This window comes from Coenobita brevimanus, chromosome 56 (genome assembly GCF_032717465.1).
Source record: "Coenobita brevimanus isolate Jiangsu-jjx chromosome 56, ASM3271746v2, whole genome shotgun sequence".
NCBI lineage: Eukaryota > Metazoa > Arthropoda > Malacostraca > Decapoda > Coenobitidae > Coenobita > Coenobita brevimanus.
The window spans coordinates 39,469,507-39,488,152 of record NC_137009.1 but is presented as its reverse complement, the minus strand read 5'-3'; the positions used below and the strand labels follow the sequence as shown (position 1 = coordinate 39,488,152).

Below are 18,646 nucleotides of genomic sequence, written 5' to 3'. Positions count from 1 at the left end.
TAGATAAAACGCCATCTATTTTTAATCCATCAAAACTTCAATCATCTTTCAATCATTTTTCCACCTGAGTGCCCTTTGATTTACAACAACACGCATCTCACTGGCCTTGGGGTGTGTTTCGGGATTTATGACATATTAGTTCTCTTGTAAAATCCGCTTCTCAGAGATTAGATGTGCCAAGCCGGACAGATCACATTAGTTCCCTTGTAAAATCCGCTTCTCAGAGATTAGGTGTGCCAAGCCGGGAAGATTACATCACCATTAGTTCTCTTGTAAAATCCGCTTCTCAGAGATTGGGTGTGCTAAGCCGGACAGAGTATTTTAGTTGTCTTGTAAAATCCGCTTCTCAAAGATTAGGTGTGCTAAGCCGACACTACTTTTTTTTTTTTTCACCGGTGCACAACTGTTGACTTTGTACAGGAATCTTATATGTATCCGTCGTCCCTGTATCTCACTTTCACTCATCCTCACTCTCCTTCTCCTCACAGGCCTTGCACAGTACACAGTCAACGATATCCCAGTCCACCTGTGCACTCACCTAGTCTACGCCTTCGCCATTCTCGACCCAAACACCTACCTGCTCAAATCACACGACAGGTGGCTGGACATCGACCTTAAGAATTTTCAGAAGTTTGTGAAGCTGAAGAAAGATAATGAGAAGTTGAAGGTGAGTGGGTGGGCGTGCCGTGTGTGGGTTTGAACCGGGGTGATTTGGGAGATTGATAGATTGATAGATAGGTAGGTAGAAAGGAAGGAAGGGGGAAGTGGAAGGGCTCAGGGAAGAAAGTTGGAAGGTGGTATGAAGATGGTGTTATGAGGTGTGTGTGTGTGTGTGTGTGTGTGTGTGTGTGTGTGTGTGTGGAGGGTGGTAGAGGAGGGAATGAAGCTTTGTTAGTGTGTGTGTGTGTGTGTGTGTGTGTGTTTCTGTTTGTGGAGGGTGCTAGAGGAGGGGAATGAACGTATGTTAGTGTGTGTGTGTGTATGTGTGTGTATGGTAGATGGGGGAATGAACATAAGAACACAAGAAGAGAGGATAACTGCAGTAGGCCGGTTGGCCCATGCTAGGCAGCTCCTAGAAGAGTAACTGAACTACTAGAATGAGATAAGGATAGCAAAGAAGAAGGCTCTCCCCCGCCCTCCAAACCCTCCAGCCGAAGCCGGCAGGAAAAAGTCAGAAAGAACACCACGCCGTATAGAAAAACTGGCGTGGACATTTTACAGGAAAGTGTGAAAGGAGAATAGAGACTATCATAGTGTAACCTGAAAAGAAAATTTATTTTTTAGTTAGTATTGGTTATAATATTTTCTTTATTCTATATCCACCCCTTATTTGTCATATGCTTATCTAGCCTATGCTTGAAACTCTCAATGGAAGAGGCAGCAACTACTTTACTAGGTAGCTTATTCCATTCGTCTACTACTCTATTACCAAACCAATTTCTACCGATTTCCTTTCTGAAACGGAATTTTTCTAGTTTGAAACCATTATTTCTAGTTCTATCCTGTATGCTCACTTTAAGTACCTTGCTAATATCTCCTTATTTATACCATTCATCCACTTAAAAACCTCAATTAAGTCTCCCCTTACTCTACGCCTCTCTAGCGAATGCAGACTTAGTCTTTTCAGTCTGTCTTCATATGACAGGTTCCGGACGTCATGTATCATTTTAGTCATTCTTCTCTGTACATTTTCTAACGAATTAATATCCATTCTATAGTAAGGACACCAAATTGTACTGCGTAGTCTAAATGTGGCCTTACTAATGCTAGATAAAGTTTCAGTATTACTTTAGATGATCTATTGCTCACGCTTCTCGAAATAAATCCTAGGACCCTATTTGCTTTATTTCTCGCATTAATGCACTGTTGCCTAGGTTTAAGGTCGTTACTAATCATAACTCCTAGATCTCTCTCGCATTCCGATTTGCTAATTTCTTTGTTATCTAAGCTGTATTTAGTATCTCCAATGGTCTTGCCTACGTTAAGTACTTTACATTTTTCAACGTTAAATTCCATTTGCCAAGTTTTAGACCATTTGGACAATGTATCGAGGTCTTTTTGTAAGTAATGGCAATCGTCAGTCGAGTTAATGATACGCCCTATTTTTGTATCGTCGGCAAATTTGCTGATGCTGCTATTGACTCCTAAGTCTAGATCATTTATATATATGATAAATAATAAGGGACCAAGTACTGAACCCTGTGGTACACCGCTAGTTACTAATCCCCAGTCCGACTTAGTTCCATTTATTAATACTTTCTGCTTTCGTCCTTTCAGCCAGGATTCTATCCATTTTAAGATATCGCCGTCTATACCGTGTGCTCGAACCTTTCTAACTAACCTTTCGTGTGGGACTCTATCAAAAGCTTTACTAAAGTCCAGATAAATAACATCGTAAGCTTTATCGCTATCTACTGCCTCATAGACCTCCGAGTAGAATGACAACAAATTTGTGAGGCAGGATCGTCCTTGCCTGAATCCGTGCTGACTTTCGTTTATAAGATTAAATCTTTCTAAGTGTTCTCTAATCTTATTTGCCAAAATTGACTCTAACATTTTTCCTACTATTGACGTTAGACTTATCGGACGATAATTCGACGCAGCTGATTTATCACCCTTTTTAAAGATGGGCACTACGTTTGCGGTTTTCCACGCCTCGGGAACTTCTCCTGAACTTAAAGAGTCATTAAATAACGTTAAAAGTGGCTGACATAATTCTTCTTTGGTTTCTTTTTATAATTTTTGCATATATATCGTCCGGACCTGGCGATTTTTGAGGTTTTAACTTGTTAATTTCTTTCAATACGTCCTCCTTATTAATGGTTATTTTACTAAGAATATTTTCCGTATTCTCATGGTAAATATTTGCTGCTTGAGGACCAGGCTTAGATTTTCCTTGGTGAATACTGATATGAAATAATTATTTAGGATGGAGCACATTTCTTTATCTTCACTGGTAATGTCACCTGATTCTGTTCTGAGTGGTCCTATCCTATCTTTATTTTTCGTTCGGTACATTTGATAAAAACCCTTGGGGTTTACTTTTGATTCACTTGCAACCTTAATTTCATAACTTCTCTTTGCTTTTCTTCTCTCCCTCTTTACTTCTCTATTTAAAATTGTGTACCGGTTACGTAAGTGTTCCTCTCCACGTTTTATTTTTCTATATATTCCTTTCCTTTGGCCTATGAGAGATTTTAATCTGTTGTTTAACCATCTTGGTTCTGAATTGTTAGTTCTAAACGGTTTTGAAGGAATATATCTATCTTGGCCTCCGTATATTATATTTATTAACTCGTTATACTTCTCACTGGTCGAACGTCTGTTTGGTACTGGAGCTGAGTTAATTTCCGTCACCTGGACTACATTCCTATCTACCACCTCCCCCCTCACAGACACCTGACGGACGTCCCCACGTGCTTCCTGCGCCTGAACTATGACCTGGGGATCCCCACTAACCTGACATTCCCTCAAATAGCTAATCTCCCTGTGGAATACCGTTCGAAAATAAGCTCTTAAGCCATCGAAATCTCCTAGACGAAAATTAGGAACGGTGGAGGTATTTTCAGTGGAACAGACATCCCAAATAATGGAACAGACATCCCAAATAATGGAACAGACATCCCAAATAAAATGGAACAGACATCCCAAATAATGGAACAGACATCCCAAATAATGGAACAGACATCCCAAATAAATGGAACAGACATCCCAAATGATATGGAACAGACATCCCAAATAAAAAGGAACAGACATGTTAGTGTGTGTGGTTGTGTGTGTGTGGTAGAGGAGGGAATGAAGGTATGTTTGTGTGTGTGTGTGTGTGTGTGTGTGTGTGTGTGTGTGTGTGTGTGTGTGTGTGTGGAGGGTGGTAGAGGGGGGAATGAAGGTATGTTTGTGTGTGTGTGTATGTGTGTGTGGAGGGTGGTAGAGGAGGGAATGAAGGTGTGTGTGTGTGTGTGTGTGTGTGTGTGTGTGTGTGTGTGGTAAAGGAGGGAATGCAGCTGTGTTAGTGCAGTAGTGCCAATATTAACGTAGGAGTGAGAGTTGGGTGTAACCTGAGTGTGAAAAGCTAAGAGTGAGAACAGAGGATATGGGATTACTGAGGGATGGGAGGATGGGATGGAGTGAGGATGAGATGAAGGGATGGGGTGTAGAGGTATATGAGAGAGGGGGGGGGGTGGAATATGAGGATGAGATGGAGGGATGGAGTGTAGAGGTATATGAGAGAGGAGGGGGGTGGAATATGAGGATGAGATGGAGGGATGGAGTGTAGAGGTATATGAGAGAGGGAGGTGGAATATGAGGATGAGATGGAGGGATGGAGTGGAGAGGTATATGAGAGAGGGAGGTGGAATATGAGGATGAGATGGAGGGATGGAATGGAGAGGTATATGAGAGAGGGGGGGGGGTGGAATATGAGGATGAGATGGAGGGATGGAGTGGAGAGGTATATGAGAGAGGGGGGGGGTGGAATATGAGGATGAGATGGAGGGATGGAGTGGAGAGGTATATGTGAGGGAGGTGGAATGTGAGGGTGAGGTGGAGGGATGGAGTGGAGAGGTATATGTGAGGGAGGTGGAATGTGAGGGTGAGATGGAGTGGAGAGGTGTATGAGAGAGGGAGTTGGAATGTGAGGATGAGATGGAGGGGTGGAGTGGAGAGGTATATGAGAGGGGGGGGAGGTGGAATGTGAGGATGAGATGGAGGGATGGAATGGAGAGGTATATGAGAGGGGGGGGAGGTGGAATGTGAGGATGAGATGGAGGGATGGAGTGGAGAGGTAACTTATCACTTTACCGGCGTACGACAAAATAAATGAATCGTAATCTTCGTCACAGCCATCAGACCCTCTCAAATGGACTTATACTTCAGGTGTTGTTGGGTCTGGGTGGCTGGAATGACTCTCGCTCCACCAAGTACTCTCGCCTCGTGTCTGATCCAGCCAAGCGTAGGAACTTCACCAGCCATGTCGTGGGCTTCCTGCAGGAGTATGGCTTTGACGGGCTGGACCTCGACTGGGAATACCCCGGTTATGAGGGCAGCACCGCAGATAAACAAGGTATTTCTGAAGCTTTTGATAGTGTGTGGCACCGTTCCCTTCCATCCAAACTCCCTTGCCTGTCGTCTTTTGCTTTTCTGATTTCCTCTTATGTCAGTGATGGAAAGATAGGAGAAAAAGTTAACCTCCACCATGTTTATATTTACGTATTCATTTTTATATGTTCATTTATTTAGTGTATTTGTCTTTATTTGGTTATTTTGTTTACTAGTTTGATTATTTATTTTTATTTTTCAAGCGGCGGCATTGAAGTGCGTTCTCTCTCTCTCTCTCTCTCTCTTTTAAGCAGGATTCCGTGGGCGTGAATATTGATTGATTGGGATTTTGATGCCGACAGTCCAGTACATCAGAATGTTTAACACAGTACTTCAGTCACCCTAACTTCTATCTATCTATAGCCCGACGCCCTAATCCCGCAAAGGGTGGCCGCAGACAAAACGCCTCCAAGTCACTCTGTCACCCACCATTTGACTACCCTCCCCCCAACTCATCCCCCCCTCCCCCGTATACCTCTCAACTCCATCCCTCCACCTCATCCTCGGTCTACCCCTCCCTCTCCCTCCCTCCACCTCACCTACATACACCCTCTTAGTCAGTCTTTCATTCTTAACTTAAGTGTTACATATAATCCCTTCAAGGAAAACTGCACATGTCGCCGTGTGAGGGAAAACGCTACATATTTACCTTTAACTCCGCTCACTTCAAGTAGGCGTAGTATTACCATCCACCTTGAATGCCGAGCTTTATCAAGAAAGTAACACTGGAATATGCAGCTAATCACGAAGAAGTGCTCTGCTCACCCTCCTACCATATTGCAGGGATCGCAAAGCTGTAACATGAAATTAACAATGTAATATGCTGCTAATCACGAAGAAGTGCTCAGCTCACCCTCCCACCGTCTTGCAGGGTTCACGGCGTGGCTGGAGGACCTAAGGGAAGCATTTGACCCCAAAGGCCTGCTCCTGACGTCGGCTGTGTCTGCGGGCAAGTCCACCATTGACAGGGGTTACGATGTGCCCAGGGTGGCCGAGCTGCTGGACCTGGTGAGTGATGCACAACAGTTATTTATTTACTTTGATGTTTATTACCTCCACCATCGAAGTTGAAGGAGGTTATGTATTCACCTGTTTGTCTGACGTTTGTTTGTCCACATTGTATCACCAAAAGTTCTCAATGAATTGCAGTGAAAGTGTGGACAATGGACCGGGAAAGAATTGATTAAATTTTGGGGCGGATCCGGATTCTGTGTATCCCGCACAATATTTTCAATGAAATTTTGTGGAAGGGTGAGCCACGGGCCAAGAAAGAATAGATCAAGTTTTGGGGCGGATCCGGATCCGGCATTGGCGGAGGTATGCGCTTTCAGAGTCCATTCTAGTTTATGTGCACTATGTATTTGTGTGTTTATTTATTTATATTTATTTATAAGACGGTCTAATACGTCATCATTCCCTAATCTACTTTCTTTCCTTCGCTGGTTGTTGATTCCATCCCAGATGACCCGCTCATTATAAGCCTCCACATGGCCGCTCCTTCATTCCATTTCTAGCCAGTGGCCAGCGTTTTAATCTTACCCAATTCTGCACCTCCCTACTCTTCCCTGTCTTCCCTACCCTACCCTGCCTTTCCTTACCCTACCCTGCCTTTCCCTACCCTACCCTGCCTTTCCCTACCCTACCCTGCCTTCCCTTACCCTGCCTTCCCTACCCTACCCTGCTTTCCCTTACCCTGCCTTCCCTACCCTACCCTGCCTTCCCTTACCCTGTCCTTCCCTACCCTGCCCTGCCCTCCCTACCTTACCCTGCTCTTCCCCCACAGATCTTCCTGATGTCCTACGATTTCCACGGGTCCTGGGAGTCACAGGTGGCCCATCACTCCCCCCTGTACCCCGAGCCAGGCCAAAACCCCCAACTCTGTGTGGATTTCGCCGTGAACTACTGGATTCAGAAGGGGGCGCCCGCTAGCAAGGTGGGATTAAAGCTTTACTTGTGGGATTAAACCTTTACTTGTTGGATTAAAGCTTGTTGGATTAATACTTTACTTGTCGGATTAAAGCTTGTTGGATTAAAACTTTACTTGTAGGATTAAGGCTTTACTTGTAGGATTAAAACTTTACTTGTTGGATTAAAGCTTTACTTGTTGGATTAAAGTTCTTAGTAGTCATGATACCACTTTTTATTCTTACTATGCCGCATTTACATGTAGGATTAAAGCTTTACTTGTAAGATTAAAGCTTTACTTGTAGGATTAAAGCTTTCCTTGTTGGATTAAAGCATTACTTATTGGATTAAAGCTTTACTTGTAGGATTAAACTTTTCTCATATACCGGGTACTCATTAAATATCTACGTAATTCTTGCCTGTGGTTCAGCTGGTGATAGGAGTGCCCCTGTACGGCCGCTCATGGACGCTGACAAATGAAAACAACAACACACCCGGGTCGTCTGCCTCGGGTCCAGGATTGCCAGGCCAGCACGTGAAGGCGTCAGGCAGTCTGGCGTATTTTGAGTGCTGCCTGCTGCATAAGGTGAGGGGGGGGGGATTCATTTCTCTTTCTCTCTCTCTCTCGCTCTGTTTTTTTTTTTTAGTGAGGAAGAAGGAACCAAAGGCCACGAGCCGGCAATAACTGTTCCCTTCTACAGAGAAACAAAATACAAGAGAGAGCCAAATTCAAGATCCAATTATTTCGAGATGCCTGGACACACTGCGTTTGAAAGACTGGAGATCATAGGAAGTGGGGACCATTTTGCATTCCCTTGATACAGTGTTTGCAATATTGCTTCTTTTAGAGTTATCTCACCTGTATCATTTAAACTCCTTTCTCCCTTATACTGCCACTCTCACCTCACTCCCTTTACTCACACTTACTTATTTCACTCACTCACTCACTCTCATTATGTCACTTCCACTCACACTTATTATTTTTCTCACTCTGACTTTCATTATCTCTCTCACTCACCCTCATTATCTCACTCTCTCACTTTCTTTCAGGAAGGGTGGGACAAGGTGACTGGCGTGGGAGGTCCCTATCTGACGAAGGGAAGGCAGTGGGTTGGCTATGATGATGTGGATGCCGTAACGGAGAAGGTAAGGTGTGTGTGTGTGTGTGTGTGTGTGTGTGTGTGTGTGTGTGTGTGTGATGTGGATGCGTGACGGAGAAGGTAAGGTGTGTGTGTGTGTGTGTGTGTGTGTGTGTGTGTGTGTGTGTGTGTGTGTGATGTGGATGCTGTCACGGAGAAGGTAAGGTGTGTGTGTGTGTGTGTGTGTGTGTGTGTGTGTGTGTGATGTGGATGCTGTCACGGAGAAGGTAGGCTGTGTGTGTGTGTGTGTGTGTGTGTGATGTGGATGCTGTCACGGAGAAGGTAAGGTGTGTGTGTGTGTGTGTGTGTGTGTGTGTGTGATGTGGATGCTGTCACGAAGGTAAGGTGTGTGTGTGTGTGTGTGTGTGTGATGTGGATGGAGAAGGTAAGGTGTGTGTGTGTGTGTGTTTGATGTGGATGGAGAAGGTAAGGTGTGTGTGTGTGTGTGTGTGTGTGTGTGTGTGTGATGTGGATGCTGTGACGGAGAAGGTAGGCTGTGTGTGTGTGTGTGTGTGTGTGTGTGTGTGTGTGTGTGTGATGTTGATGCTGTCACGGAGAAGGTAAGCTGTGTGTGTGTGTGTGTGTGCGTGTGTGTGTGTGTTTTATAACCATATAGAAGCATAACTCATCTTCTGCCTATCAATCCATCTATCTATATCCATCAATCCCAGTCTATCTATCTATCTATCCATCCATCTATCTATCTAACACCCCCCTTTTCCTCAGGCTGAATACGCCCTGGATGAAGGATTAGCGGGCGTGATGGTTTGGGATCTCCCGTCTGATGATTTCGGCAACTACTGCGGGTACGGCGAAAATCCACTCCTTACCGCCATCGCCTCCAAACTCGGCATCATTTCAGACACGAGACAGGCTCCCGAATCCTCCTCTGCCGAAGCCACCCCTCCAGAGTCGGAAGAAGTGGAGGAAAACTTGGTTGGGGAGAGAAAGAGGGAGGGAAAACCAGTGAAGAAAGAGGAGAAGAAGTATGATAGAACGACCACCACCAGAAGACCATTAACGACCACCAGAAGACCATTAACGACCACTAGGAGACCAGGAACGACCACTAGAAAACCATGGACGACTACTAGAAGGCCAGCAACGACCCCAGACAGTAGAGATGCACGTAAAAATGGAAGCACGGGCAGAAAACGCACGTACCATTGGCTAGCATGGTGAGCTGGATTCAATTTAATACAAGAATTCGCTGTTATACTCTTTTCACTCTAACTTGGCCTAAAATTGCCATCTCTCCACCCTGAATTCTGAGTTGTGGCAATAGATTAACACTAGAATATGATGCTAGTTATGGAGAAGTGCTAAGGAAAGAGTGTAGAAAAATTCGCTGCTATACTCTTTTCACTCTAAATTGGCCTAAAATTGATATCTCTCCATCTTGAATTCTGAGTTGTAGCATTAAATTAACACTAGAATATGATGTTAGTTACAGAGAAGTTTTATGGAAAGGATGTAGAGCTGTAGTATTGTCTTTGTCTGCCTTTGCACTACAGAGAATAAGCTGCAAAAAGACTATTAATCTGGGCCAAGTTAAGGTGAAAAGGGTATAGTTTCAGTCCTTCATGCACATTAATATATATATACAAGGTGACCAGGTATATGAAAGAGGAGTGTGTGAGCTGGGAGCACGGCAGTGAAATGACGTTGGACAGGGCGACATGGAGGCGATTTGTTTGTGGCCACCCTTTTCGGGATTAAGGCGTCAGGCAATAGACAGATAGATCGTGACCAGGCATTACTTTGGGGAATGGTAGGTGGAAATAATTCTGAGGGGAAAAAAATGGTAAAGGAAGTGAGTTGAGGGACCTTTGTGCAACTGGGCAGTGGATCCACCTGGTTATGTCTGTGCCACCACGTGAAGCTGACCCTCACCAGTACCGATAATGATGATGATGATGATGAGGAGGAGGAGGAAATGATGATGATGAAGAGGAGGAGGAAATGATGATGATGAGGAGGAGGAGGACGAGGACGAGGTGGCGACGATGATGTTGATTATGATGGTGGTGATGATGATGATAATGATTGTGATAATGATGATATTTGGGGTAGGGGGAGGGTTTGCATTCTTTGACCACCCATGCCTGTTCCTCTTCTCTTTCAGGCCCATCTTCAACGAGTATCCCAAGACTGAGAAGACAGACTATCCACGTGTAACAACTGTACCCCCACGAAGGCCTTTGGTGGAGTCCCGTACACCCAAGCCACCCCGCACCCCTAAGCCAGCCCAAGCCTTTGATCCCAAGCCACCGCCGGACTCCCAGAACATCATCCCATCCTCCAGGCTATTCACAGTCAAGCCGGCAGTTAAACCAGTCATCAGGTCGGGTCGGGTCTCGTACGCCAAGGAAGACCTGTCACCGGGTTGGTATAACGAGTGTGATGCTCTTGGGTTTGCCTCAGACCCCACCTCATGCCATCGCTTCTACAGGTGCACCAATGATATCGCCTACAGGTATGACTCCAGTTGCTCTGCGGTTGTAACATTATATTGTGCAAAAATTGACTTAAGTGGAGGGGTGGCCAGGCTAACACGGGCCGTCCCTGAAATACACCTAGCCACACCAAATTTTCAAGGTAATATCCCTGGCCTCCACGAAGAAGTTTTCCTTAAGCCACCCCATAACTAGACTTGGACACCCTTTGGTCACCAGATTTTTTAAACCCTAGCTACGCCTTTGTGTGTAAGGTTATATTAATCAGAGTTAGGTTGGTTCTGCTTAGACCCTACCTCATTTGAGTGATTCGACAATTTTACTAGTGATATCACTCATTGGCTTGTGCTTGATATTATTATTTCGTTGTTAGGTTAGTGTAACTGCGGCCAGGGATTTTAGTCCTTCAGAATGTCCAGATGGAGGTCCAGGGCCATTATTCACACTTGATTATTAGTCCCCAGTCACAGCTGTGATTTGTGTTCATGGACCGGCAAGAAAAGGCCACTGTTTACAAATACGTCTGATAATTTCATATTCAGGTTAGGCTAGTCCCTTTGGAGAACACTGCATACTGCTTTTCATCTTTCTCTACTTCTACTTTGTTCTCCTTCCTCCTCCTCCTCCTCCTCCTTATAGATAAAGTATTATAGAATGTGACTTTTCCTTTCCAGTGTTTCCTATAAAATTTCCATGTCAGTTTTTCCATGCTGCATGGTGGTTTTTCTCACTTTTTCCTGGAGGGTTTGGTGGTGGGGGGAGCCTTCTTGCTTTACTATCCTTATCCTTCAACATGTAGAGTTAGATCTTGTAGTCATAGTTTTCCTTAACAAGCAGCCTCGAAAGGACCATAAGGTCTGTTGCTGTTTGCTTTCCTGTGTAATCCTGTGTAATCCTCCTCCTCCTCCTTTCAGTTACCCAAGGAAATGATAGTCGCTGAAGAAGGAATGAGTAGAATATAATACAGTGTATAAACATAACCCACGTCAGTGTACCCTCAGAAAGATACATTTTTGGTGTGACATGCAATCCATCCCTCCAGGTTTGACTGCCCCGCCTCCCTGCAGTACAACCACGAGGCTCAGGTGTGTGACTGGCCGGCCAATGCCAACTGCAAAATCCCATGACCTGACAACACTGCGTCCCACATCACCTGACCTGACAACACTGCGTCCCACATCACCTGACCTCATCTCAGCTAACAGGCCTAAGCTGACCTCGCCTAAGCTTAAGTAACCAAACCTAACTTGTAGCCTAATCAAGCCAGACTTAGCCAGTTTTGATTAACTTAACCAAACCAGTCCTAGCCTTAACCCGACCTAACCCAGTCAAACCCAACTTAACCTAATCTGATCTAACCCAAACGTGACATAACCTAACCTATCCTATCCTTACCTACCTTGACCACACAAAGATTAACCAAACTAGATCAGCCTTAACACAGCCCAGCCATATCTGATCCCATAGCTATCAAACTCAACCTAGTAGTTCAGTAACAAGAAAATATTTTAATTGACATAGGCATGGTTTAAAGACAAAATATATACCAATTACACTTGTAGTCAATAATTCTTTTACACGTCTTGGGTTGTAACGTGATAAAGGAAGATGACTTGCCTTTTACTGCTTTTGTAATACTCGTGAGGGACGCCTTCACGTGGTGGCACCAATATACTCGCGTGGATCATCGGCCCGGCTATATAAACGTCCCTCAACTCCCTCCCTATCCCCCGAGAGGAGGATGTTAGGCTGTAGGAGCACGGCAGTTTAAGCTTGCAGTCCACTGGGTTTAGTGAGATGAGCCAGGGATTGTTACTGCTAATATATGGGTTTAGCAAGATTATATAAGTGAGTTTAGCAAGATGTCCAATTATACAGTGAGTTTAGCAAGATCCCCATATACAGTGAGTTTAACAAGATCTCTCTACAGTAAGTTTAGCAAGATGTCTGTGTGAGTTTAGCAAGATGTCCAATTATACAGTAAGTGAGTTTAGCAAGATCTCCAATTATACAGTAAGTGAGTTTAGAGAATGAAAGACTGACTAAGAGGGTGTATGTAGGTGAGGTGGAGGGAGGGAGAGGGAGAGGTAGACCGAGGATGAGGTGGAGGGATGGAGTTGAGAGGTAGGTGAGGGAGGGGGGCGTGAGTTAGGGGGAGGGTAGTCAAATGGTGGGTGACAGAGCGACTTGGAGGCGTTTTGTCTGCGGCCACCCTTTGCGGGATTAGGGCGTCGGGCTATAGATAGATAGATAGAGTTTAGCAAGATCTCCGGTTACAGGCCACAGTGAGTGAGTTTAGAAAGCTCTCTATGTAAGTGAGTTTAGCAAGATCTCTATATAAGTTTTGGCATTTTGAAGACTGTAAATGAACTATTGACCGCAATTGTATATTAAGCCTGACTGATGTGTGGGATTCTGTTACGACGCATTTCGGTTACTCAAGTTTTAAGCACAGAACCGAACCGTATTGCAAAAGTTAAGTTCACGTGAAGTATTGCGTAATACGAATTTGCCACTACATTGTTAATTATTAAGTGGTTGGATTGTTGTATATAGTTCTAGTGTTGTAGGGAATGGTAATCGCAACGACGGGGGGACAAATAATGTTGCATATTAAAGTATGTTTACGTGGATGACAGTTTCTTATCTAAGTTCAATTTTCTGGACTATGAAGTTAAATAATTTACCAGTAAGTAAGAGTATGATAGTTAAAGTAGTATTTCGCTATCGTGTTGTTCCTGTCGTTTGTGAAGAGCGCAAGAGTACTGAAAATTATTGGAACCGATACAGTCGTCTCCATTGGCGGTTAGTGTTATTGCTCAGGTGATTTAAGACGTTAATTATTACCGTGGCGACTTAATGCCTATTTTTATTGATCACGAACATACATAACTTATACGTCTACAGTTTAACCACTTGTTAATTGGTGGTGCGGCGTAGGAAACAACAATCGTGCAATTTTGATCATGAGTTTGAATTTTGAATCTGCCGGAGGACGCCATGATGTGGTAGGAGTTGGACGCTGATACGGCTGCCTTAGAAATGGTGGGTTATTCCTGTGCTGTTATTCTTTATTCACTATCAGCATCTTGTATCATTTTACCGTATTTCCTTTTGCCTGTTTTCGGTTCATAACATGGTCATGATCCGCTTAGTTTTACATATTCCTTACTCGTGAATCCTACACTTCACCGCATGAGCTTTGGAAATCTCTTAGCACTATTTCCTTGGCGATTTACTTAGCCTATTAACCTGCATACTAACACTGTGAGAGATCCGAACTGAATAAAATCGTATGGTAACAGAAATATAATGCAAGTCGTGGTGAATGTGGTAAAGGAGACCCAGGTTCCCCTTGTATATGTGTAGGGTTGGACGGTAACGGCTTGTGTTTGTTTTCCTTACCGGCAGACGACTTTTTTCAGGTTAGGAGTAAAATGTTGTTGTTATTGTTGTTGCTAGTACTTAAGGTTATTACTGGTCTAGAAATAATAGTTGACTGGAATTACAGAATATTTATCTTTTTGTTTATGTGGGAATTATAGAGAGAACTATTTTAGACAGTCGGGCATAATTCAAGGATTTTTTTTTTTTTTGGTCAGTTGCAGCATATAAAAAACAATCGAGGTGTATATATTTTTTGTAGATATATTAGAAGTCATACAAGCAGTTTTTTGGCTGATATATAAGAACTACAAATAAAGAAATAGGTACTTTTCAAAATCCACAGGTGAGAACTAAGGCTGCGACGATGGTAAAAGCTATCTATCTATTGCCAAACGCCACAATCCTGTCAGGGGTGGCCACAATCAAATCGCCTCCATGTCGCCTGTCCAACGTCATTTAACTGCCCTGCAAAAAGCAATATTATTAATTTTTATCAACATTTGGTAGTATATTTTTCGAGCTTTTATATCTGTAATTATGTTTCCGAGTTTATATATTATGAATAATTTGAATGATGGAGTGGAGAGGTGTATGAGAGAGGGAGGTGTAAGTTGATGGAGTGAGAGGTATATGAGAGAGGGGGGTGTAAGTTGATGGAGTGGAGAGGTATATGAGAGGGGGGTGTATGTTGATGGAGTGGAGAGGTATATGAGAGAGGGGGGTGTAAGTTGAAGGAGTGAGAGGTATATGGGAGAGGGGGGTGTATGTTGATGGAGTGGAGAGGTATATGAGAGAGGGAGGTGTAAGCTGATGGAGTGGAGAGGTATATGAGAGGGGGGTGTATGTTGATGGAGTGAGAGGTATATGAGAGAGGGAGGTGTAAGTTGATGGAGTGGAGAGGTATATGAGAGAGGGAGGTGTAAGTTGATGGAGTGGAGAGGTATATGGGAGAGGGAGGTGTAAGTTGATGGAGTGGAGAGGTATATGAGAGAGTTGGGTGTAAGTTGATGGAGTGGAGAGGTATATGAGAGGGAGGTGTTAGTTAATGGAGTGGAGAGGTACTAAATATGAGAGAGGGGGGTGTATGTTGACGGAGTGGAGAGGTATATGAGAGAGGGAGGTGTAAGTTGATGGAGTGGAGAGGTATATGGGAGAGGGGGATATAAGTTGAGAGGTATATGAGACAGGGAGTGTAACTTGGGGGGGAGGGCTGCGAAATTGCGTTGGACAGGAAGACATGGAGGCGATGTGTTTGTAGCCACCTACGGGATTGAGGCGTCTGGCTGTAGATACATAACAGTCCATTCAGGAAGAGAGTGATATTTATACCGTATTCTCGTGGGCTCTGACACCTCTCATTACACAGAAACGTGGCCTATCGGTTAGTTGAGTAAGATGGTTTGGAAGTAGCAGGAATACAGGATAAATGTTATAGGGGGAAAGCGGTAAATGAAGTTTGTTATCAGTTTGTCATTTAGCTAGATGAAATCACACGTCCCATGGTAGTAGTAATAGTAGTAGTAGTAGTAGTAGTAGAAGAGGAAGAAGCAGCAGTAGTAGTGTAGATCAGGAAGAAGCAGTAGTAGTAGAAGAGGAAGAAGAAGCAGTAGTAGAAGAAGAGGAAGAAAAAGCATTAGTAGTAGTAATAGTAAAAGAGGAAGAAGGTGCAGTAGTAGTAGTAGCAGCAGAGGAAGAAGAGGCAGTAATAGTAGTGGTAGCAGAGGCAGACGAAACAGTACGGTACTGGTAGTAGCAGTAGAAGAAAAGCAATAGTAGTAGTAGTAGTAGAAGAAGCAACAGCAGCAGTAGTAGTAGTAGTAGGCTAGTAGTAGTAGTAGGAGTAGTAGTTTGGTTCACATAAATATGAACCCAGTGGAAGGCAGGCTGCTGTTTGCCAATCTCCTGTGGTCCCCCATCCTCGTTTTGGTGGGTAGGGCAGTTGAGGGACGTTTGTATAACCAGTCAGTGAGGCTGCCTGGTTACTGTATACGGTACCTGTTCCACTATAAGAAAGCGTCCTCTTTGGTTTGTTGTGTTTTTACTCTTGACACGTTAATATTTTGTTGTATACATCTATGTAGCCAACTGGGGACTAGAAGCCACCCTAAGCTGAATAAAATCGTCTGGTAGTGGGAAGAGGAGAAGAGTTAAAGATTTTGGCGACCTAAAAGGGCTACAGAGATCTTAATAACATAACGCTGCCAGAGAAAACTTAGGTGTTACTCCAGCTGTCATAGCCCTATCACAGACGTAAACCCAGTGAAGTGCAGGCTTAAATTGCCCTTCTGCAGTCCATTAACATCCATTAGGGGGATAGTGATGTAGTTGATGGACGTTTGTATGGCTAGGTTGATGGACGTTTGTATAGCTAGGTAGTTGCACAGCCCAGTTATATCAGTGTCACCCCATGAAGGCGTTCCTATTCACCATATGTGTTAAGGTGAAATGGGCAGTATGAATATGCAAGAAAGATGTAGTAGAGAGCCTGCCAAGCCCACGAGGATAGGGTAGATAATGTGCAATATAGTGTCCATGTTGAGGGAGTGTGGGGTAGGGGTGTAGAATAGTGGAGAGAGAGCAGTGGTACCATGTGCAGAGAGAGAGAGAGAGAGAGAGAGTGTGTGTGTGTGTGTGTGTGTGTGTGTGTGTGTGGCGTGAGCTGGAACACAATACTACAGTAATATAGTGTAATGTAAAGTATAATATGCTATAACACAGTGTTGTGGAATAGTATGTGTAGTGTAGTATTGCGACTACTGTATAGAATAGGAAGTTATAGATTAGTACCAGTATAGTGTAGTGTGGTATAATGTAATATGCTATAAGTGTTGTGATATAGTAGTATTCTAGCATAGTATAGTATTGTAACTACTGTTTAGTATAGGAAGTATATAGAATAGTACCATTTATAGATTAGTACCAGTATAGTGTAGTGTGGTATAATGTACTATGCTATAAGTGTTGTGATATAGCATAAGTATACCATAGCATAGTATGGAGTAGTTAGTATAGCGGCATAGACTATATTCCCGTGAGTTGAGAAGGCAGCCTAACACCTCTTCCATGCCGATTTATTTTCAACGCGTGGCACAGTGATTTTCTCTGATATACAAAGTGTTCATATTAAAGTAACATTAAGTACAAGTTAAGAAATATAAACAGCTAAGGAAGAGGTGCCTGCCAGCCTCCTAAACCCACGGGAATACGGTTGCAGTAGTGTAATATATATCCAATCTTAATATTAAGTTCCATCATCTCTCTGTCTATCTATTATCTCAGTCTCTATCTATCTATATCTATCACTTCAGCCCGAGGACGTCTTATTTATTTTAATCTTGCTATTAACACAGAGATATATCCAGCTTAGAGAGACATTTGAAGGAATAAGCTTTTCACTACAAGTCTTCCCTAAGCTTAAATTTTAATTGTGTAAGAGTAAGATTAAAATATACATCTTCGGGAAGATGTTAAATATTTGTCCACAGAATGATAAGCGTGTGCTCAATAAACATAGAAAGTGCACACGTGTACGTATTATTTGATGTACCGTACATAACCATTTATGTACGTTTTTACCTGCACCGGAGATCGCCAGTATATGAGGATGGGGTGTGTTTACTTTCTTGTTGTTTTTAAATGTGTGATTTGAAAGAAACGTTTGATTTGAGAGAAACGTTTAAGAAACGTCTGATTTGAGCCCTCACTCTTACCATACTGTCCAACCTTCCTTTGGTGTATGTGAGTGGCGTGTAAATACTTTCATTTTGTATTTAAGAGAAACCTTTAAGGGAAACGCTATGCTGTCCAACTTTGCTTTGGTGTATGTGAGGCGTGGAATTACTTTCGTGTTGTATTTAAGAGAAACGTTTGATTTGACCCTTCACCCCTGCTATACTGTCCACCTTTCTTTTGGTTTATGTGAGTGGCGTGTCATTAGTTTGGTATTTGAGAGAAACCTTTAAGGAAAACATTTGATTTGAGAGAAACATGTGATTTAAGAAACGTTTGATTTGACCCTTCACCCTTACCATACTGTCCAGCCTTCCTTTGGTGTATGTGAGTGGCGTGGAGTTTAAGAGAAACTTTTGAGAGAAACGTTTGATTTGAGAGAAGCGTGTGGCTGTCCCTTTACCATTCGCATACTATCCAACCTTCCTGTAATGCCATGTCTGGATAGGGATTGATTGTGGTCTTTGAGGGCTGGGTAGGGGGATGGTGAGGACAAATGGGCGTTGGTGGAATTCTTTGGTACATTGAGAAATAGTACTTACCGAGGTCTCTCTCTCTCTCTCTCTCTCTCTCTCTCTCTCTCTCTCTCTCTCTCTCTCTCTCACATATCCTTGAAATAGTTTGCGTAAGTCACCAACAAGAGGGTGTTAAGGAATTACGTAGATACATTGGAGGGTGGGGGAGTCAAACCAGAATCCTCCCTCCCCCTAATTTGTAAATAAAAACATAATTACTTCACTGGCCGGGTCTAATTCCTCTGTAATATTGAAGGCTTAATTAGAAGATTATGTAAATGTTTCCTGGCAGTAGAAGAAATTTGGTGGTGAGACAGCAAAGGCAGTAGTAGCAGTAGTTGTAGAAGAAGGGGAGGTAGTAGTGGTGTAGTAGTAGTATAACAGTACTAGTAGGAGAATTGTAATGTAGAAGTAGTAT

The 18,646-nt window shown here is 43.3% G+C and overlaps 1 protein-coding gene across 1 annotated transcript in view; it reads left to right on the top strand.

Annotated features, from left to right (window-relative positions):
- LOC145401729 (chitinase-3-like protein 1) overlaps positions 1-11,833 on the top strand; it is a 20,168-nt gene extending 8,335 nt beyond the window's left edge. The window contains exons 2-10 of the mRNA XM_080273909.1: positions 489-667; positions 4,876-5,062; positions 5,969-6,105; positions 6,881-7,030; positions 7,433-7,588; positions 8,053-8,148; positions 8,868-9,052; positions 10,267-10,739; positions 11,640-11,833. Of these exons, the coding sequence (XP_080130035.1) occupies positions 489-667; positions 4,876-5,062; positions 5,969-6,105; positions 6,881-7,030; positions 7,433-7,588; positions 8,053-8,148; positions 8,868-9,052; positions 10,267-10,739; positions 11,640-11,833 (1,757 nt within the window). The remainder of the gene's footprint in view (positions 1-488; positions 668-4,875; positions 5,063-5,968; positions 6,106-6,880; positions 7,031-7,432; positions 7,589-8,052; positions 8,149-8,867; positions 9,053-10,266; positions 10,740-11,639) is intronic.
- Positions 11,834-18,646: the final 6,813 nt, after the last annotated feature.